This window comes from Callithrix jacchus, chromosome 11 (genome assembly GCF_049354715.1).
Source record: "Callithrix jacchus isolate 240 chromosome 11, calJac240_pri, whole genome shotgun sequence".
NCBI lineage: Eukaryota > Metazoa > Chordata > Mammalia > Primates > Cebidae > Callithrix > Callithrix jacchus.
This window is the reverse complement of record NC_133512.1, coordinates 109,224,630-109,247,367: the sequence shown is the minus strand read 5'-3', so window position 1 is coordinate 109,247,367 and position 22,738 is coordinate 109,224,630. Positions and strand designations below refer to the sequence as shown.

The window sequence follows — 22,738 nt, the reverse complement described above, 5'->3', positions numbered from 1 at the left end:
AGACAGATCCTAGATCCTTTCCCAGTCCTGCTGCATTCTAATCTCCAGGGAAGTCCTAGAAATGTCTAGTCTCCTCTGAAGCTAGCCATAATGCCAGAATTTGAGGAATATGAACCAATAAATTTCCATTATAGTTTAAGAGAATTTAAGGTAAGTCCGTGTATTTGTCCATTCTCATACTACTAATAAAGACAAACCAAGTCTGGATAATTTATAAAGAAAAAGAGGGCCGGGCGCGATGGCTCAAGCCTGTAATCCCAGCACTTTGGAGGCCGAGGCAGGTGGATCACGAGGTCAACAGATCGAGACCATCTTGGTCAACATGGTGAAACCCCGTCTCTACTAAAATTACAAAAAATTAGCTGGGCATGGTAGTGCGTGCCTGTAATCCCAGCTGCTCAGGAGGCTGAGGCAGGAGAATTGCCTGAACCCAGGAGGCGGAGACTGCGATGAGCCGAGATCGTGCCATTGCACTCCAGACTGGGTAACAAGAGCGAAACTCCGTCTCAAAAAAAGAAAAAGAGATTTAATTGACTGACAGTTCCACATGACTGGGGAGGTCTCACAATCATGGCAGAAGGTAAAGGAGGAACAAAGGCACATCTTACATGGCAGCAGGCAAGAAGGCATGCCCAGCAGAACTGTCCTTTAAAAAATCATCAGATCTCATGTGACTTATTCACTATCATGAGAACAGCACAGGAAAAACACATCCCCATGATTCAATTACCTCCCACTGAGTCTCTCCCATGACATATGTGGATTATGGAAGCTACAATTCAAGATGAGATTTGGATGGGAACACAGCCAAACCATTATCAGTTAGTTATTTCCCAACAAACACATCCTAAATGATAGAGCCCAGATAGATTTGTTTCTTTTTGTTTTTTCAATCTTTTGTTGCAAAGAATAAGTATAAGCTCTCAATACATTGCTTTACAAGCCTCTGATGAAGTTCAAAGGACAAACATGCTCAGGATTTTCAGGACAAACTTGAAAAACATCAGGTTGAGAAATAGATCTGTTAATATCCCTTCCCTCTGCTCCTCCCTCTGGCCTTCCATTTGTTGACTGAATAGGCCCTAGGACACCTCTTTGAAAAGACTCTGTGGTGTTAGGCAAAATCACTCCTACAATCAGATTCTCTCTTCACAATGGATCTCAGTGCTGCAAGTCACCGCATACCTCTAAGTGATGGAAACAGCATTCCCATCATCGGACTTGGTACCTACTCAGAACCTAAATCAGTAAGCTTACCTTTTCTCTCTTTGCTTGTTTGTTTCTTTTAACATTTGCCTATAGCATAATCTGCAATTTATTTTAAGCAGATCTCATTAACTTACTTTTTGTAGAAATGCAAGCAACCTCAATTTGTAATAATGAAAGGACTACTATTTACTGAATGGGTATTGAGCCAAAGGTTAAACTAAATCAATTCATGATTAAAAATTAGTTTGGATTTGAGAATGACAACTTTCTGCTTCATTTACTGAAATTTAGCTAAATGCTGATTACAAAAGTGAACTGAGCCATGTGAAATTTGCATGTTTATGACTTGTGTTTTTTTTTTAATGTTAGGTAATTTTTAGTCTAACAAACATCTAGTGAAGACTTGCCATGCACTAAGCACTAGGCGATAGAAATGTCATATATAAAGAAAACAGTGTCTCTGTTATCTAGGATTAAAAATCAAATAGAGGGGGTAGATTCTTTACAATCAATTGTAGAACAATAAAGATAACTATCAATTCTATTCTAAAACTCTCTGTAAACAGTCTCTGAAAGCATATAGTCCATTCTCATGTTGCTATTAGAGACATACCCTAGAGACTGGGTAATTTACAAAGGAAAGAGGTTTAATTGTCTCACAGTTCATCATGACTGGGGATACCTCAGGAAACTTATAATCATGGCAGAAGGGGAGGAAAACACATTCTTCTTTACATGGCAGCAGCAAGGAGAAGTGCTGAGCCAAAGTGGAAAAGCCCCTTATAAAACCATTAGATCTCATGAGAATGCACTCACTATCATGAGAACAGCATGGAGGTAACTGCCCCCATGATTCAATTACCTCCTAGCAGGTCCCTCCTACAACATGTGAGGATTGTGGGAAATACAATTCAAGATAAGATTTGGGTGGAGACACAGCCAAACCATATCATTCTGCCCTGGCCCATCCCAAAACTCATGTACTCACATTTCAAACCACAATCATGCCCTTCCAACAGTCCCCCAAAGTCTTAGCTTATTTTGGCATTAACCCAAAAGTCCAAGTCCAAAGCCTCATCTAAGGCAAGGGAAGTCCTTTCTGCCTATGAGCCTATAAAATCAAAAGCAAGTTACTTCCTAGATATAATGAGGGTACAGGCATTGGGTAAATACACACATTCCAAATGTGAGAAACTGGCCAAAACAAAAATGCTACAGACTCCATGCAACTCTGAAATCCAGCAGGGCAGTCAAATCTTAAAGCTCTGAAATGATCTTTTACTCCATGTCTCACATCCAGGGCAGGCTGATGCAAGAGGTGGGCTCCTACAGCCTTGGCTTTGCAGGGTATTACCCCACTTCCAGATGCTTTCACAAGCTGGTGTTAAGTGCCTATGGCTTTTCTAGATGTACTGTGTAAGCTATTGGTGGATCTATCATTCTTGACTCTGGAGGATAGTAGCCCTCTTCTCACAACTTCACTAGGAAGTGCCTCAGTGGGAACTCTGTGTGGGGCCTCTGACGCCACATCTCCCTTCCACACTGCCCTAGCAGAGACTCTCCATGAGGGCTCCACCCCTGCAGAAAATGTCTGCCTGGACATCAAGGTGCTTCCATACATCCTCTGAAATCTAGGCAGAGGTTCCCGAACCTCAATTTTTAACTTCTGTGCAGCCGCAGGCTCAATACCGCGTGCAAGCTGCCAAGGCTTAGTGGTTGCACCTTCTGAAACCACAGCCTGAGCTGTATCGTGGCCCCTTTTAGCAATAGCTGAAGCAGCTTGGATGCAGGGCACCATGTCCTAAGGCTGCACACAGCAAGGGATGCCCTGGGATGGGCCTACAAAACCATTTTTTTCTCCTAGGCCTCCCAGCCTATAATAAAAGGAATTGCCACAAAGGTCTCTGACATGCCCTGGAGATATTTTCTCCATTGTCTTGGTGATTAAAATTCAGCTTGTTTTTACTTATGCAAATTTCTGTAGCAGGCTTGAATTTCTCCACAAAAAAATGAGCTTTTCTTTTATATTGCATGGTCAGGCTGCAAACTTTCCAAACATTTATGCTCTGCTTCCTCCTGAACACTTTGCTGCTTAGAAATTTCTTCTACCAGATACCCTAAATCATCTCTGTCAAGTTCAAAATTCCACAGATCTCCAGGGCAGGGGAAAACTGTGGTCAGTCTCTTTTCTATAACAAAACAAGAGTCACCTTTGCTCCAGTTTTCAAGAAGTTTCCCATCTCCCACTAAGACTACCTCAGCCTGGACTTTACTGCCTATACCACTGACAGCATTTCGGTCAAAGCCATTCAACAAGTCTCTAGGGTATTCCAAACTTTCCCACATTATTGTATCTTCTTCAGGGTCCTCCAAACTGTTCTAACTTCTGCCTGTCACTCAGTTCCAAAGTTGCTTCCACATTTTCAGGTGACTTTATAGCAGTGCCCCACTCCTGGTACCAATTTACTGTATTAGTCTGTTCTCATGCTGCTAATAAAGACATCCCCTAGACTGGGTAATTTATATAGAAAAAAAGTTTAATTGACTCACAGTGCAGTGTGTCTATGGGTGCCTCAGGAAACTTACAATTATGGCAGAAGGGGAAGCAAATCTTCCTTCCTCACATGGTAGCAGCAAGAAGTACTGACCAAGAGCAGAAAAGGCCCTTATAAAATCATCAAATGTCATGAGAACTCACTCATTATCATAAGAACAGCATAGAAGTAACCTCCCCCATGATTCAATTACCTCCCACTGGATCCCTCCCACAACATGTGGGGATAATGGGAACTACAATTCAAGGTGAGATTTGGGTGGGAACATACTCAAACCATGTCAGCATAGAAATGGAAATAATAAAATTTGATGATGAGGATGGAAATGGCTTTTCTTTAAAACATAGTAAAGTTTCAGCTTATGAATTGCAGTTCAACATTTAATGCCGATTACCAGAATAAACAGTGGAATGTGTAGATATGCTACTGAAATTTGAGTGGTCATGTATGATAAACTCTTTGAAGCTGAGCATGAATGTATCACACAGAGAAGCACAGCTAACAGGACATTTTGGCAAGAAGTATAGAGACTTTTTAGTTAGAGAAGGATATATGATATGTCCAGGAAAAGCTAAGCCCATAGTGCCCGGCACATGGAATTCATGGTGATGGCAGCTGAATCTGAAAATGCAAATTAAGAGAGGGATTACCAAGGATCTTGAACACCATACTAAGGAGTTGGAACTTTTATTATTGTTATTATTATTATTATTTGAGGCAGGGTCTCAATCTGTCATCCAGGCTGGAGAGCAATGATGCAATCTTGGCTCACTGCAACCTCTGCCTCCCAGACTTAAGCAATCATCCTGCCTCAACCTCCTGAGTAGCTGGGACCACAGGCATGTGCCACCATGCCCAGCTAATTTTTGAATTTTTTGTAGAGAGGGAGTTTCATCATATTGCCTAGGCTGGTCTTGAACTCCTGGATTCAAGTGATCCACCTGCCTCAGCTTTTCAAAGTGCTAGTATTACAGGCAGGAGCCACCATGCTCAGCCAGGAGTTGGAACTTCATTCTGTAGAAATGAGACATCATCTAAAGTTTAGAAGCAAAGATTGAGCATCACTGGATCTGTGTTTTTGAGAGATAAAACTCAGGTTGTGGCATAAGAGTGGAAGGCAGATGAGGAGAAACAAACTACGTACAGCAAGAGTGGTTAACACTTGGTCACAATCCCACATTCCACTTTAATTGCCCACCTCCCTTGTTTTTGGTAGTACCATTGAAAATTACTGTTGAAAATATTATATGAGTTTGATTTTGGCCCCTTTCTCTTCTTTCTTTGTATATCGTCTCTTTATGATCTCATTCATAATCTTGGCTCCAAACACATATATGCAGAGATTCCCAAAACTATATTCTCTATTGTTTCTTATATCTCCCCCATGTAAGTCCCTTACAGGAGATAACTATTGTTCAAAGATGAAAGAAACCATGAACAAATCTAATTATGGGTCACAAGCTATGGAGAAGGCACAGCCAAGGAAGTTAGATTGGGGAATATTCCTTCCTGAGTCGTTCTGGTTGAGACTGCTATCGTTGCAGCAAGTTTTCAGAATCTGAATGAGCTACAGGGCAAAGGAGAAGTGAAGTCCAAGCTCTCAGTACCCAGGAGAAGCCTAAAACACCCACTACATTTTGCCCCTGAGCAGAGGGAGGTGGGGGTGCAGGGCTCAGCACCCCTTTCTCAGGAATGTGTCATCCTTTAAACATTCCTTTTATTTGATTTATTTTATTTTTATTTTTTGTACAGGCAGGTTTTTGCCATGTTTCCCAGGCTGGTCTCAAATTTTTAGGCTCAAGCGATCCAAGGTACGCTTGTGGGAAAGTCTGGACCTTCTCCTGAGCCCTTTCCCATTCTGGACCTACTGAAACCTGGTGTATTCATGTCACTCAGTAGATGGGTAGAAACAGTACTGCAAGTGTGGAATATGCAGCCTCGGGAGCCTGAGGCAAATGCTGAGGGATTTTCTCACCAGCAGTCCTGTGTTACAGGAACTACTGAAGGAAGCATTAAACATGGAAAGAAACAAGCAGTACCAGCCACTGCAAAATGATACCAAATTGTAAAGACCATTGACTCTATGAAGAAACTGCATCAACTAATAAGCAAATTAGCCAGCTAGCATAATAATGACAGGATCAAATTCACATATAAAAATATTAACCTTAAATATAAACAGGATAAATGTCCAAATTAAAAGACACAGACTGGCAAACTGGATAGAGGCAAGACCCATCAGTGTGCTATACTCAGGAGAAGCATCTCCTGTGCAAAGACACACATAGGCTCAATATAAAGCAATGAAGGAAGATTTACCATGTAAATGGAAGGAAAAAAAAAGTAGGGGTTGCAATCCTAGTCTCTGATAAAAGACTTCAAACGAACAAAGATCAAAAGAGACAAAGAAAGGCATTACGGAATGATAAAGGAATCACTGCAATAAGAGCTCACTCTTCTAAATATATATGCATCCAATACAGGAGCACCCAGATTTATAAAGCAAATGTTTAGAGATCTGTGAACTTACTTAGACTCCCACACAGTAATAGTGGGAGACTTTAACACCCCATTGTCAATATTCCACAGATAAATGAGACAGAAAATCAACAAGAATATCCAGGACTTGAACTCAGCTGTGGACCAAGCAGACTTAATAGACATCTATAGAACTCTCCACCCCAAATCAGCAGAATATACGCTCTTCTCAGCACCATATCACACTTATTCTAAAATTGACCACATAATTGGAAGAAAAACACTCTTCAGTAAATGCAAATGAATGGAAATAATAACGAACAGTCTGTCAGATCACAGTGCAATCAAATTAGAACTCAGGATTAAGAAACTCAATCAAAACTGCACAACTACATGGAAACTGAACAACCTCCTTCTGAATGACTACTGGGTAAATTAATGAAATGAAGGCAGAAATAAAGATGTTCTTTGAAACCAGTAAGAACAAAGACACAATGTACCAGAATCTCTGGGACACATTTCAAGCATTCTCTAGGGGGAAATTTATAGCACTACTTGCCCACAAGAGAAAGCAGGAAAGATCAAAATCGACACCCTAACAACACAATTAAAAGAACTAGAGAAGCAAGAGCAAACAATTTCAAAAGCTAGCAGAAGACAGGAAATAACTAAGATCAGAGTAGAACAGAAGGAGATAGAGACACGAAAAACTCTTCAAAAAATCAGTGAATCCAGGAGCTGGTTTTTTGAAAAGATCAACAAAATAGAGAGCTAGCCAGACTAATAAAGAAGAAAACAGAGAATAACAGACACAATAATGATAAAGGGAATATCACCACCAATCCCACAGAAATAGAAATTACCATCAGAGAATACTATAAACACCTCAATGCAAATAAACTAGAAACTCTAGGAGAAATGGATAAATTCCTGGACAGATGCACCCTCCCAAGACTGAGCCAGGAAGAAGTCAAATCCCTGAATTGATCAATAACAAGTTCTGAAATTGAGGCAATCATTAATTAATAGCCTACCAACAAAAAAAGTCCAGGACCAGATGGATTCACAGCTGAGCTCTGCCAGAGGTACAAAAAGGAGCTGGTACCATTCCTTCTGAGGAACAATCCCAAACAATAGAAAACGAGGGACTCCTCCCTAACTCATTTTATGAGGCCAGCATCATACATGAAGCAGACATCCTAGAAATACCGTGGCAAATGGTCAAGAGAGGGGTCAGAAGCCTTCCAACAATTCATTCTTTTTCTTTTTTTAAATTTATAATAGAGACAAGATCTCACTGTGTATGTGGATCTCACTTTTTCCAGATTTCAAGAGTTATGCTGGCTGTGTGTTAGCACTGTTTCCTGAGGTGTTAAGTCACATGTCAGAGGATGGTGTTTTCATATCAATAAACTCTCCTTTATCCACCTTCCTCTTGATGCTGTACCCCAAGGTCCACTCCCACACATACTCTCCACCTCATTGCACATGGTGTCTAGGAATAGAGTTCCTTCGGTGTATCACCCTCTTTCTTCCTTTTTTCCAGCCAGGAAATCTCATAAGGGATAATATCTAAAATATAAAAGGAATTTCCACCTTTTATATTTAGAAGGATATATTCTAATGTGACTCCATAGCTCTGAAATTAATCTCCCTACCAAGTGATACTCACTGGAAGCCCCCTTTTGAAACAACTAATTATTGACCTGGTGACTGGAAGGCAATATGCGGGTAGATCCTGCCTGGAACACATGTTGCAAGGTAGCAGCTTCTACATCGTTTTCAAAGGACACAGGGAATGCTGGACATTAACACAGAGGAGTCGTGCTGGATCATTTCTTCCGATTTGCTTGCCATGCTCTAATTTGTTCTTGCCACATTCAGTGTGCTACTGATACATTCATTTGATTTTAAATGTCTGACCAGATTTTTTGTTTGTTTGTTTATAGAATTGCTGTCTTTGGTTCTTTCCTAAATCTTCTAGGACACTCTTCATAGTTTCCAGTCCTTTATAGAGACTTTCAAGTTTACCTCTTGGTTTTTAAATTTAATTTTCTTTTTTGTAATCTAGAAATGGGGGTCTTGTTCTGTCACCCAGGCTGGAATGCAGTGGTACAATCATAGTGCACTGGAGATCTGAACGCCTGGGCTCAAGCAATCCTCCTGCCTCAGGTGTACATCGCCATGTCTGGATAATTTTTTAATTTTTGTGTTTATTTTATCTTTTTTTTTTTTTGTAAGACAGGATCTTACTATGTTTCCCAGGCCAGTCTCACACTTATAGCATCAAGCAATCTTCCTGCATCAGCTTCCCAATGTGCCGAGATTACAGGCATGAGCCACCATGCCCAGCCTCAAGTTTCTTTCTTTAATCAAAAGAAGCAGTTATTTTAACTTTTGACTAATAAATCCCATTTTTATTGTGGTATTAATCTGTGGCTGAATTATTTCACTTAGTATAATGTCTTCCAGGTTCACCCATGTTGTTGTTGTATATTGCACAATTTCCTGCTTTTTTGAGGCAGGAATATTCTGGAATAAAATAATATTACATTGTTTATATGCCACATTTTCTTTCTTTCTTTTTTTTTTTGAGATGGAGTTTTGCTGTTGTTACCCAGACTGGAGTGCAATGGCACGATCTCAGCTCACTGCAACCTCCGCCTCCTGGGTTCTAGCAATTCTCCTGCCTCGGCCTCCTGAGTAGCTGGGACTACAGGCACGCACCACCATGCCAAGCTAATTTTTGTATTTTTAGTAGAGACGGGGTTTCACCATGTTGACCAGGATGGTCTCGATCTCTTGACCTCGTGATCCACCCACCTCAGCCTCCCAAAGTGCTGGGATTACAGGGTTGTGCCACCGTGCACATTTTCTTTACCTGCTCATCTGTCAGTGAACATTTAGGTTGTTTCCATATCTTACCTAATGTGAATAATGCTACAGTATATGGAAGTGCAAATATTTCTTCAAGATAGTGAGTTTATTTTTATTTTTTGGATATATATCTAGAAGCAGGATTGCTGGATCATATGGTAGTTCTATTTTTAATTTTTTTCTTGACCAACATGGTCAAGAAAATTTTTTTAGACACCTCCATACTGTTTTCTGTAGTAGCTGCACAATTTTACATTTCCACCAACAGTGTAAAGAGTTTTAATTTCGTAGGGACATGGATGAATCTGGAAAACATCATCCTCAGCAAACTGACACAAGAACAGAAAATGAAACACCGCATATTCTCACTCATAGGTGGGTGATGAAAAATGAGAACACATGGACACAGAAAGGGGAGTACTAAACACTGGGGTCTATTGGGGGGAAAAGGGGAGGGCCAGTGGGAGGGGGAGGTGGGGAGGGATAGCCTGGGGAGAAATGCCAAATGTGGGTGAAGGGGAGAAGAAAAGCAAAGCACACTGCTGTGTGTGTACCTACGCAACTGTCTTGCATGCTCTGCTCATGTACCCCAAAACCTATAATCCAATAAAAAATTTAAAAAAAAAAAAAAAAAAAAGAGTTTTAATTTCTCTACATCCTCACCAATAATTGTTACCTTTCAGTTTTTTTTATAATAATCATCCTAATGGGTGTGAGGTGTTACTTCATTGTAGTTTTGATTTGCATTTCCCAGATGGCTAGCGATGTTGAGTATCTTTGCATATACCTATTGGCCATTTGTATGTCTTCTTTGGAAAAATATCTCCTCAAGTCCTTTACCAACTTTTTAATCGGTTAGTTTTTTTGGGGGGGGGGTGATTTTTTTTGTTTTTGTTGTCTGTTTGTTTTTGTTTGTTTGCTATTGAGTTGTAGAGGTTCCTTTTAATTCTATTTTGGATATTAGCCCCTTATGAGATATGTACTTTGTAAATATGTTCTCCTATTCTGTAGGTTGCTTTTTCGATCTGTTGAGTGTTTCCTTTTCTGTGCAGAGGCTATTTAGCTTGATGCAGTCCTAACAACCTATTTTTGCTTTTCTTTCTCGTGCTTTCAGTGTCATATCCAAGATGTGACAGCCTACCCCAATGTCATGATGCTTTTTCCCTTATGTTTTCTTCTAGAAGTTTTATAGTTTCTGGTCTTAAAAATCTTTGCTCCATTTTGAGTTGACTTTTTGTGTATGGTGTAAGATACAGGTCCAATTTCATTCTAATGATAGTTCCAATATGAGGATCTATAATTCTGTTTAGGCTGTCAATTCTTTCTTCCTGTCTTCCTTCACGGAACTTTGTTTTCTGGGGTATCGAAATTCTTCAACTGTGTGCAGGTTAACACTACTTCAAAGAAAGTATATATGAGCATGCACCAAGGGTGAAAACCAAATATTTTCCTTCAGAGAGCATGTGTGTGTGTTTGTTCCAGGTTCCCTGGAGGCACTGCTACTCAGTGACCGCATTAAACTGGTCATCAGACTCTGGCTACATAGGTTATGAATTCTCCCCGGGACTGGAGGTGGTCACAGCCTTTTAGGGAATGTTTTTACTTTCTTTTTTCATCTCCTGGACCTCTCACTTCTGCATTCAGACTTTCCCATAAAAGTTAGTTTGATTTAATAAATGCCTGCTGTCTTTTCAGTGCTTTTGTGGTAATTCTTTTAAAAGTTTTAATCTAGCTTTTTTTTTCTGTTTTTTTGAGATAGGGTCTTGCTCAGTCACCCAAGCTGAAGTGCAGTGGCTTGATTAAAAATCCCTGCAACCTCTGCCTTCCAGGCTCAAGTGAGCCACCAGACAGGACTAATTTTGTATTTTTTATAGAGATGGGGTTTCACCAGGCTGGTCTTGAACTCCTGACCTCAGGTGATCGCCCACCATGGTCTCCCAAAGTGCTGGGATTACAGGTGTGAGCCACCACACCCCGCCATACTTTATCCTAAATGCTCTTCTCTGTACTTCATTTTTTGTGTTAATTTTTGAAAATATAAGTTCCTACTTTAATATGCATTTGTCTGGGGCTCCCGTCATTGTGTACTTTAGCTCTTCATTTAAATGATCAGTTCCAGCCCATAAAATCTCAGTGATATTTCTGAGATTCTATTTACCATCTAGTATTAAGCTTCATATATTAATAATATGTAGAGGGAGGCCAAGGCAGGAGGATCACTTGAGCCCAGGAGTTTGAAACCAGTATGGGCAACATGGCAAAACCCCATCTCTACAAAAAAGTTAGCTGGGCATGGTGGCCCAGCTAACTGTAGTCCCATCTACTTGGGAGGCTAAGGTGGAAGAATCACTTGAGCACAGGAGGCTGAGGCTTCAGTGAGCTGTAATCGTGCTATTGCACTTCAGCCTGGATGACAGAGACCCAGAAGGAAGAAGAAGAAAGAGGAAGAAGAAGAAGGAGAAGGAGGAGGTAGAGGAGGAAGAAGAGGAGGAGGAGGAGGAGGTAGAGGAGGAAGAAGAGGAGGAGGAGGAGGAAAGAAGAAGGAGGAAGAGGAGGAGGAGGAAGAGGAGGAGAAGAAGATATGTAGATACTTGAGAATGAAAGCAGTATGTTTATTTTCTTCTTTGTAAATCTCTAGACACCACGCCTCCCCTCCCCTCCCCACTGTACTTTAGTTTCACACTTGTCATTCATAACATCTCATTTCACAGGTTTTTTTCTGGCCTTTTGACTCAATTACTGTCCAAGTCCTATTAATCATGTTGTTAATTAATGAATGAAATATGGCTAACATTCCTGGAATGTATGTTTCCTTTTCCCAGCTAGTTGATATTTGTGACTATGAATCTTATAGTATCTATGTAGCTAGTTTGTTCATTTCTCATATCCTCTTATCTTCTCTATAGTGATGACTTTCAACTGAAGCAGGGGGAAAAATAACAATATATGTTCCCAAGGCTTTACATTTCCTGCCAGGACTATAAAGTCACGAGAAATACATTTCAGACTTCTTCTGTCACTCAGCCTACACCAATCAATAGCTGTGGACCAGAGTTCAGCTGTCTGATGTGATTTGCCCAGCATTTGGTTAGAACACTGAAGAAAGCACAAGTAGTTACCAATATTTGTTGAGTAAGATCAGAACAATCACCCTTCAATATGAAGTCAGCACAAATCAGAAAACAGAATTAACTCTCTCACACACACACTCTCCAAAAGATGCTTTGAAAATTACATTTAATGAGACTAGATGTTTGTCTTCAGGGAAATCTCATTGCTGTTTCTTATTAAGAAAAAAATGTAACTAAAATGAAAACACATTCATATTATTTAAATGCCATCATAACTGAAGCATGGTGATTTATGTGAAATCTGGAAAACGGTATCGCTGAGAGACTGGGTAACTGATAAATCACTGAGAATACCTGAGACTGGGTAACTGATAAAGAACAGAAGTGTATTCTCTTACAGTTCTGGAGGCTGTAAAGTCCAAGATCAAGACGCCAGCATGTTAGGGCCCAGTCTCTCTGCTTCCAAGGCTATATCTTGAATGCTGCATTCTCTGGAGGGGAGAAACACCATTACTCACATGACAGAAGAGGGAGAACCCACTCTCACAAGCCCTTTTTATGGTGGCATTAATCCTAAACACTTCCCATTAGGCCCTGCCTCCCAACACTGTTTGTTACATTGGAGATTAAGTTTCAACATGGGTTTTGGAGAGGACAAAAATAATCAAACTACAGCAAATGAAAAACCAATGTTCAGGGGATAGGATATACTCATTCTTATGTTTAATGTGGGTTAAGAAACAAAGATGTAGCTACCAAATTTTATTAAAATATATTCTAAAACATAAAATGTTCAACAATATTTTTTCTTTAGTTTCATTGAGATATAACAGACATGTAATAAACTGCTCATATTTAAAGTATACAATTTGATGAGTCTGACATACAGACATCTGTGACACCATCACTACAATCCAAATAATGAACATATCAATCAACTGTATAGGCTTTCTCATGCCACTTTGTAATCCCTCCTCCCACCCATACTTTCCCTGGCTCCTGACCCCAGGCAATCACTGATCTCCATCTGTCATCATAGACTATAATTCCACTTATATAAAATGCTACAAGAGAAAAACTAAGGCATTTATACTTTTTGGACTGGCTTCTTTCACTCAGCATAATTATTTTGAGACTCACTCGTACTATGTGTTGTCATCAATGCTTCACTTCTTTTTTTCTTTCTTTTTTTTTTTTTTTTGAGACAGGTCTATCTCTGTTGCTCAGGCTGGAATGCAGTGGCATGATCATGGCTCACTGCAGCCTTGAACTCCAGGCTCAAGCAATCCCCCCACCTTACCCTCCCGAGTAGCTGAGACTACAGGCACATGCCACCATACCTAGCTAATTACTTTGTTTTTGTTTTTTTTTTTGTACACATGGGGTCTCCTATGTTGTCCAGGCTGGTCTCAAACTCCTGGCCTCAAGCAATCCTTCTGCCTCAGCCTCCCAAAGTCCTGGAATTACAGGTGTGAGCCACTGCACCAGGCCCACGCCATTCCTATATATTACTGAGGAGAACTCCATTCTGTGCATACATCTCAATTTGTTTACCCAACCTTTTGATTTATAATTTAGCCGTCTTCAATCAGCTTATGCCCTTTTATAAAAAGGCTTCCACGAATTCTCCTGTCACAAGAACTATTGATCAGATCACATTTTTGACACCACAAAGCTGAAGGCACACCTGGGACATATGGAGGGAGAGGAGGCTCCTGGGAGGTCAGTTTCTCCTGTTGCTAAACACCATCTTCCAATCACAACAGCCAGGAATTGAGAATCTTTCATTTCAGCTGTAAAGGAATGTATGTGCAAAATGTCCTGATTAATGATGATGAAAGGAAAGACCACTTCTCTTTTCCCCAAACCCAACCTCTTTGTCACTTCAGACCGCTAAGGGAGCCTGTGCGATATCGGTGAAGCTTGCTATCGACTTAGGGTACCGACACTTCGATGGGGCCTACGTCTACAAAAACGAACACGAAGTTGGGGAGGCCATCAGGGAGAAGATAGCAGAAGGAAAGGTGCAGAGGGAAGATATCTTCTACTGTGGAAAGGTGAGCTCTTGTCTTCAGTCTCCACTGGGGACAGTGAGGAGGTTTCAGGTATTCATTTTATTTATTATTCATCTTCCGTGTGTGTGTGTGTGTGTGTGTGTGTGTGTGTGTGTGTGTTATACTCATGAGTATGCAGTACTCAATAACAGTTTGTGTTTAAAAGATAAGTGTTAAAATGACACCAAAATTATGCAAAATAGGATTTTCAACATTCTTGTATTATATTAACAAATTATTCATTAGCTTGGGAGAAGTAAGCAGAGTAGCATTTCGGAAAGAGAAAGAGGGTTTTAAAAAAGTATTTGGCTGGGTACAGTGTCTCACACCTGTAATCCCAGCACTTTGGGAGTCTGAGGTGGGTGTTTTGCTTGAGCTCAAGAGTTCAAGACCAACCTGGGTAACATGGCAAAACCCTGTCACCACAAAAAATACAAAAGTTAGCCAGGCACAGTAGCTTGCACCTGTGGTCCCAGCTACTTGGGAGGCTGAGGCGGGAGGATGGAATGAGCCAGGGAGGTCGAGGCTGCAATGAGTCATGTTCACATCACTGCACTCCAGCTTGGGTGACAGAGTAAGACCGTATCTCAAAAAAAGAAAAAAAAAAATATTTGAGCAAATGTAATTAACTCAAGAATGATACTCATTTTTGGAACCAATAGATATTGTTTAATAAAAGCAAACAAACATAAATCAAAAAAACAAGCTCTTAAGGTTGCCAATCCAAAAGCCACATGACTCATATTACAGTCATTTTTCACTATGATAAAGTTAGCATGCAAGAAAAAGGTGGTCAAAACAAGCTTTAAATTGTCCTTTAATTCTTTAAATTGTCCAAAAAGTACAGTTGTGAAGAGAAAGCAATGTTCATACATATATAATATCAGTATGGGCTGTATCTAATAAAGCACACTTGGGAAAAATACTAGTGTTTACTATTTTATTTATTTATTTATTTATTTATTTATTTTGTAAGACAGTGTCTCACTCTGTTGCCCAGGCTGGAGTGCAGTGGCACAATCTTGGTTCACTACAACCTCCACCTGCTGGGTTCAAGAGATTCTCCTGCCTCAGCCTCAGGAGTAGCTGGGGCTACAGGCATGCACCACCACGCCTGTCTAATTTTTGTATTTTTAGTAGAGACAAGGGTTTCACTATCTTGGCCAAGCTGCTCTTGAACTCCTGACCTCGTGATCCGCCCATCTCGGCCTCCCAAAGTGCTGGGATTACAGGTGTGAGCCATCACGCCCAGCCTAGTGTTTACTTAAGTAAACAGAGTGTGTGCAACTGAGTTCATGTAATCTGCAGCTGCTATTGCCTTATCAGGATTGTTTTCACTGCAGCTCAGCAGCAGCTGAGGGGCAATATGGGGGCGATTAAGTGCCCAGACTGGTGTAAGACTGCCCAGGGCAGGAGCGCAGATCTGTCACTATTGGCTGAGTTGCCTAGCATTTCTGGACTTCAGTTTTTCTCTCTGTAAAATGGGGATAATAATGCCAACTATTTCATAGAGTTGTTACGAGTTCACATTTACAAAGCACTCATATAGAACCTGGCACAAAGCTAATACTATGTGTGTTGTTGAATAAAAGTAAATTAAAATATCTTCAGAAATGAAAAAAAAAGAGTAAATTAAAATAGCAAACAGAATTTCCACTTACATAGGATTGCAACTGTAACAGCAAAGGGACCCATCATGTAACACATTTTTCCATTACTGTCTTCATGTTAAATTTTCTCTGTGTTTTTAAGTCAAGAAAAAAATCATTATCCAACAGAGGGAAAAAAATCAGATTTTACCAATTTTGCTCACCCTGTCTTGTGACCAAAAAAACAGTATGATTCAGGCCAGGTGCAGTGGCTCACATCTGTAATCCCAACACTTTGGAAGGCAGAGGCAGGAGGATCACTTGAGGTAAGAGGTTCGTGACCGGCCTGCTCAACATGGTGAAACCCCATCTCTACTAAAAATACAAAAATCAGCCAGGCATAGTGCCAGGTGCCTGTAGTCCCAGTCACTTGGGAGACTGAGACAGGAGAATCACTTGAACCCAGGAGGCGGAGGTTGCAGTGAGCCGAGAGATCAAGCCACTGTGCTTCAGCCTGGGTGACATAGCAAAACTCTGTCTCAAAAAAAGAAAAGAAAAGGAGAAGAGGAGAGGAGAGGAGGAGAGGGGAAGGGAGGAGAAGGGAGGGGAGGGACTGGGAGGAGAGAGGAGAAGGGAGGGAGGAAAGGATTTTAAACTTTTATCCCCCAAAATATCTGTGAGCAAAACCGATATTCCAAAAGACATAATTTGTCCTGTGGGTATGAGCAACCTTGACACCATATGCCTCAGATCCCTAAGGGTGCACAAGCTCAGTAGGATCAACCAAGCCTTGATCCTTCATTACATAATGCCTTAGTGAAAGAGTCATTTCTTAGAAATTGCTCTGGGGTCTAAGTAGGGCCAAACAGGAACAAAAGATCAGTGAAAGCAAATCTAAATCTATGAACTACTTTAAAATGTCTCCAGCCTTCCACGCCACCTGTCACAATGTGAAGGACCCAGTGAAGCCACACATATAACCATATTCCTTGCTCATTTGAAACACATCTTTTATCAGAGTGGCATGACAATAAAGAATCTGGCTAGGTCAGTACATCTAGAACATGTGTAACCCTAGTTAGACAATGAGGAATAATGCAAGCATTAAGGGTCAGTTAGGAAATTTGCCCGGAAATGGGGAACACTGCCATCAAATTAGGTACTGTGTGGTCAAGAGGATCTGTGAGTCTCTTGTATTATATTTGAATAAAATTATGTCTGGGGATGTGAGGGTGATCTGGCTGCAACATCTGTCACCCCATTGATCACCAGGGCTAATTCAGCTGATCTGGCTGTCCAGGCAATTGAACCTCTTGAAGCTGCACTCTCAGTGGAAGAGGACGACTTTCCTTGATGTAGAAGGAGAGTTTTTAGGTCAAGGGTGGATGAGTAGCTGCACTCTTCTGCTAGAACCTCCAAACAAGCTCTCAAGCTAGGCTCTGAGTGTCAAGAGTTTTATCAGCTCATCCTACACTCAGATGACACTGCATCATAAACATATTTTTGTGAAATGAAATATGTACATAATATGTTTATGAGGGGCTGGGCGCAGTGGCTGATGCCTGGAATCCCAGCGCTTTGGGAGGCCGAGTGGGTGGATCGCTTGAGCCTAGGGGTACAGCCTGGGCAACATAGTGAGATCCCTATCTCAAAAAAAAAATGTGTACAAGTGCTTTACAAAGAAAAATTTTTACAAGATTGTAAAAATCATGTGGACATTAGTTAATTATCCTTCTTTGATTCTTTTAGCTATGGGCTACAAATCATGTCCCAGAGATGGTCCGCCCAACCCTGGAGAGGACACTCAGGGTCCTCCAGCTAGATTACGTGGATCTTTACATCATTGAATTACCCATGGCCTTTAAGGTGAGTTCAGATGCCTAAAAGTTAGGTCTCGGCACCCTGACAGCCATGAGCCAATAGCTATGTGCATGAAGCTAGCTTATTACTTAGCACCACAGAGTATCGTGGGGTTTTGTTACCACAGATCAGAGAGTACTGCCCTCGCCTGACAAATGCCTGAGAAGATTGTGTTAACAGACTCAGGCTTGCTTTCCAAGTTTCTTGATTTTTTTAATTCCATGCAATTTCTATTATACCATGTTTTTACAACTATAGTTTAAGCTCTCTGCATCAAACCAACATGTAGTCCCCTGTAGCCCGGCATCAAGACACACACCCTTCTTCCCACTCACACAGTCATCATCTCAGCCCTTATCCTCCCTTTGTTAATGTTGACTCTTGTTCAAATGTCAGATTTCCAACCTAAGTCTTAAAAATTTGGAAAGACCCAGTGTACATGTGAGAAATGCATCATTAGGCAACTCTGTTGTTCTGCAAACATCATATAGAGTGTCCTTACACAACCCTACGTGGTAAGGTTTCATTTACCATGGTAGATGGTACTACCTTTGTAATAACATGAATAAAACACAAGCACATTGGGCCCAGATGGTGTAGCCTATTACTTAGGCTTAGGCTAGATAGCCCAGCTGGCTGCCCCAAGCTATAAACCTGCACAGCATGTTACTATTCTGAATACCACAGGCAATTGTTACACAGCGGTAAATATTTGTGTATATAAACATATCTAAACACAGAAAAGGTACAGTAAAAATATGCCATAAAAGATATGATACACCTATGCCTGGAACTTATCATGAATGGACCTTGTAGGATTAGAAATTAGGTGAGTCAGGGAGTGAGTGGTGAGTGAATGTGACGGCCTAGGTCATTACTGTACACTACTGGACACTTCATAAACACTGTACACTTAGGGCACACTAAATTAATAAAAGCATACCTTTCCTTCAATAATAAATTAACATTAGCTTATTGTAACTTTTTGCCTTATAAATGTTTTAATTTTTTAACTTTTTGATTCTTTGTAATCATTCTTAGTAATAACACTAATAATTACTTTTTAAATAACATGAATAAAACAAGCACGCTGTGCAGCTGTATAAAAATGTTCTTTCTATTCTTATTGCATAAGCTCTTGTCTATTAAACTTTTTTAAACTTTTTTGTTAAAAACTAAGACACAACCACACACATGAGTCTAGGCCTACACAGGGTCAGGATCATCAATATCACTGTCTTCCAGGTCCACATCTTGTCCCACTGGAGGTTCTGCTGGGGCAATAACAGCATGGAGCTGCCGTTGCCTCTGACAACAATGTCTTCTTCGGGAATCCTTCCTGAAAGACCTGCCTGGGGCTGTTTTACAGTTAACATTTTTTTTCAAGTAGAAGGAAGAACACTGTAAAAGTATGATAAAGTATAGAAAAGCAAATGTATCAGTTGGATACATAGCGAAAACAGAAGTTGCTTACTACCAAGAATTATACTGTACATGAGTATGTGCGCTCTACTTTTATGTACCTGGCAGCACAGGAGGTTTACTCACACCTCCTATATGTGAGCAACACCACAAATATGATGGCTGTGATGCCAGTAGGTGATAGGAATGTTAAACTCTATTATAATCTTACGGGCCCCCATCATACACGCAGTCCGTCATTGACCAAAATGTCATTATGCAGTGCATGACTGTATTTAAAGTGAGAAGATAAAATTTCCTTTTCTGTGACCAATAACATTTACATCCTTTTGGAGAAGACAGATAATTTCTATTCTTATTTTTGATGGGATCAAGGGCACAGAAGGTCAAACTTCAACAGTGAGAAATGACACAATATAGCGACATTACCTCCCAATTGAACCTATAATTGGGAAATCAATATTTGAAGCTAACGTATGACATGCTTTTGGTGTTTGTTTGTGGTAGGGTCAGCCAGGCGCAGTGGCTTACACCTGTAGTCCTAGTACTTTGGGAGGCCGAGGCTGGCAGATCCCTTGATCCCAGGAGCTTGAGACAAGCCTGGGCAACATGGCAAAACCCGTCTCTACAAAAAATACAAAAAAATTTAGCCAGTGGCATGTGCCTGTGGTCTCAGCTACTTGGGAGACTAAGGCGGGAGGATCGCTTGAGCTGGGGAGGTGGAAGGTGCAATGAGCCAAGATTGTGCCACTGTGCTAGCCTGGGTGTCAGAAAAAGACCCTGTCTCAAGAAAGAAAGAAAAAAAGAAAAGAAAAGAAAAGAAAAGGAAGGAAGGAAGGAAGGAAGGAAGGAAGGAAGGAAGGAAGGAAGGAAGGAAGGAAGGAAGGAAGGAAAAGAAAGAAAAGAGAGAGAGAGAGAGGTCGAGGGATCATGCCACCTCACTCCAGCCTGGGCAGCAGAGTGAGACCTTGTTTCAAAAACAAACAGAAAACTACAACAGAAAAAGAATTCTATGATTCCGAAACAGTTCCTTTAAAAGGAAAAAAAGAAGAATGCCTGACACTGGGTGATAGATAATAAACAGAAATGTATTGGTGGAGAGTTCTGGAGGCTCGAGAGTCCAAGACCAAAGTGCCAACACCTCACAAGGGCCTTCTCGCTACGTCATCACATGATGGAAAGAGAAAGAGCAAAGGGCACAAGAGAGCACCCCTCCTCGCCTGAGCCCTTTTGACAATGCCGTGAATCCATGACCTAACAATTCCCATTAAGCCCCATCTCCCGACACAGTTACACTGAGGATTCAGTTTCCAACACATGAATTCTGGGGGACACATTGAAACCACACCAATTCCCAACAAGAAAATTTCTCTTACCAAAGTCAACAGAGACTTTCATACTGCCAAATTCAATAGACATTTTGTCCTATTATTTCATCTCTTTCAATACAGTTGACTACAACCTCCTTCCATAAACATTTTCTTCTCATGGGGTTCGAGACATCTCATGACCCTCTCATGATCTGTGGCAGCTTCTTCTCTGCCAGCCTCCAAATGTTGTTATGCCCAGTCCTCTGCCCTCAATATTCTTGTCTTACTAGCCTCACACTCTCTATAGGTGACTTAATCCAATCATGTGGATTTAAGACCATTTTACATGCAAATGTCACCCAAATTTTGTCTGTAACTATGACCTCTCTCTGATCTCCTGACTTCTTTGTTCAGTTGCCTCCTTCAATATCCATTTGAATGTCTAACGGCCATTTCAGAGTCAAAATATCCAAAATGAGGGGCCCGGTACAGTGGCTCATGTCTGTAATCCCAGCATTTTGGGAGGCCAAGGCGGGCAGATCATGAGATCAGAATTTCGAGACTAGCATGACCAACATGGTAAAACCCATCTCTAAAAGTACAAAAAAATTAACTGGGCATGGTGGTGCATGCCTGTAATCCTAGCTACTCTGGAGGCTGAGGCGGGAGAATCACTTGGACCTGGGAGGCAGAGGTTGCAGTGAGCTGAGATTGTGCCACTGCACTCCAGCCTGGGTGACAGAGTAAGATTCCATCTCAAAAGAAAAAAAAATCCAAAATGATGTTCCAGATTCCTAGCCCCAACCTCAGGAAATGGCTACCACTACCCACCCAAGGGCTCTAGGAATCATCTTTGATTCCTTCATATCTCTTGCTCAAACCACGCCACCTCATTTCCAAGTCAACATGAAGGCGTGCTGGTTCCACTTCTCATCCATGTGCTAATCTGTTCCCTTCTTTTCCTCTCTACTGCAGTTGCCCCAGTCCAGGGCACCATCAGTTGTTGCAATAGCACCTTAGGTTGAGTTCCTCAGAAGCAAACCCTGAGATGAAGAGACTGTATGCAAGAGTGATTTGGTTTGAAGTATAACCAGGGAAACTGATAAGGGGGTGGGGAAATGTGGCTGAAAAATAAGAGGTTAAGCGGATAGGAGGTAGAAAGCAGAATCCTACAGAGAGCAACTTGGGCTGAATGTCATAGAAAGCTCTAGAGACAAAGTTGTTCACATCTCAGAATTACACAGTCAAGAGGCAAAGAAACAAATATTGATACTTGAAACTTTAGCTCAAAGGCTGCCCCTTTGAGGTGTGGGGAGCAGGGTGTAAATTCCTGGGGACATCTAATTGAGTAGGGACACAAGTCCCAGCAGCCTGAGCTCTGTCCTCTAACAGATGCAGGTGTCAGCTGTACAGAGTGAGAGGACAGTGCTCACAGAACAGGTACGGGTATCCCAGGGGACATGGGCAGGTGTCTCAATCCAGTTGGACCGCTACAACAAAATACTTTAGATTGGGTGATTTCAAAACAATAGACATTTATCGCTCACAATTATAAAGGCTGGGAAGTCCCAATTCTATCATTTTAATTCCCAGATATAAATAAAATGAATTACGTTTATTCTTTTTTTTTTTTTCAGCCAGGAGATGAAGTATATCCTAGAGATGAGAATGGCAAATGGTTATATCACAAGTCAAATCTGTGCGCCACTTGGGAAGTAAGTTCAAATGTGCTTCTTATTTTAAAAGATTACATTTAAAAAACCGTGATCTGACTATTCCTGTCGGATTTATGGGGAGAGATGTACCCTTTACTTCTAATGAAAAGTAATAGAACAGGCATTTCTAATCCTAAGTAGAGGTATATGAAATCTCCACATCTGGGTACTAAATAATTCTTACTTTTGTTTTGCTGGAATGCCGAAGAAAAGAGGTGTGGAAGGAAAAACAGTGTAAATGAAATATGTTCTAATATAAAAGTAATTAAAATATATGAATGAGATAAACTCACAAATTAAAAAATAAATCTTAAATTGTTAATATGATGTCTAAAAGAAACAAACTTAAAATGATACATAAAAAATGGAAAAACTGGAGGCGGGTGGATCACGAGGTCAAGAGATCGAGACCATCCTGGTCAACATGGTGAAACCCTGTCTCTACTAAAAATACAAAAAATTAGCCAGGCGTGGTGGCATGTGCCTGTAATCCCAGCTACTCAGGAGGCTGAGGCAGGAGAATTGCCTGAACCCAGGAGGCAGAGGTTGTGGTGAGCCGAGATCGCACCATTGCACTCCAGCCTGAGTAAAGAGCAAA

At 40.9% G+C, this 22,738-nt stretch overlaps 1 protein-coding gene across 1 annotated transcript in view; it reads left to right on the top strand.

Moving 5' to 3' along the window:
• Positions 1-1,126: 1,126 nt before the first annotated feature.
• Positions 1,127-22,738, top strand: part of AKR1D1 (aldo-keto reductase family 1 member D1) — a 41,753-nt gene continuing 20,141 nt past the window's right edge. Inside the window, exons 1-4 of the mRNA XM_035254655.3 lie at positions 1,127-1,247; positions 14,080-14,247; positions 17,583-17,699; positions 22,063-22,140. Coding sequence (XP_035110546.1) covers positions 1,155-1,247; positions 14,080-14,247; positions 17,583-17,699; positions 22,063-22,140 — 456 coding nt within the window. The 5' untranslated portion in view covers positions 1,127-1,154. The remainder of the gene's footprint in view (positions 1,248-14,079; positions 14,248-17,582; positions 17,700-22,062; positions 22,141-22,738) is intronic.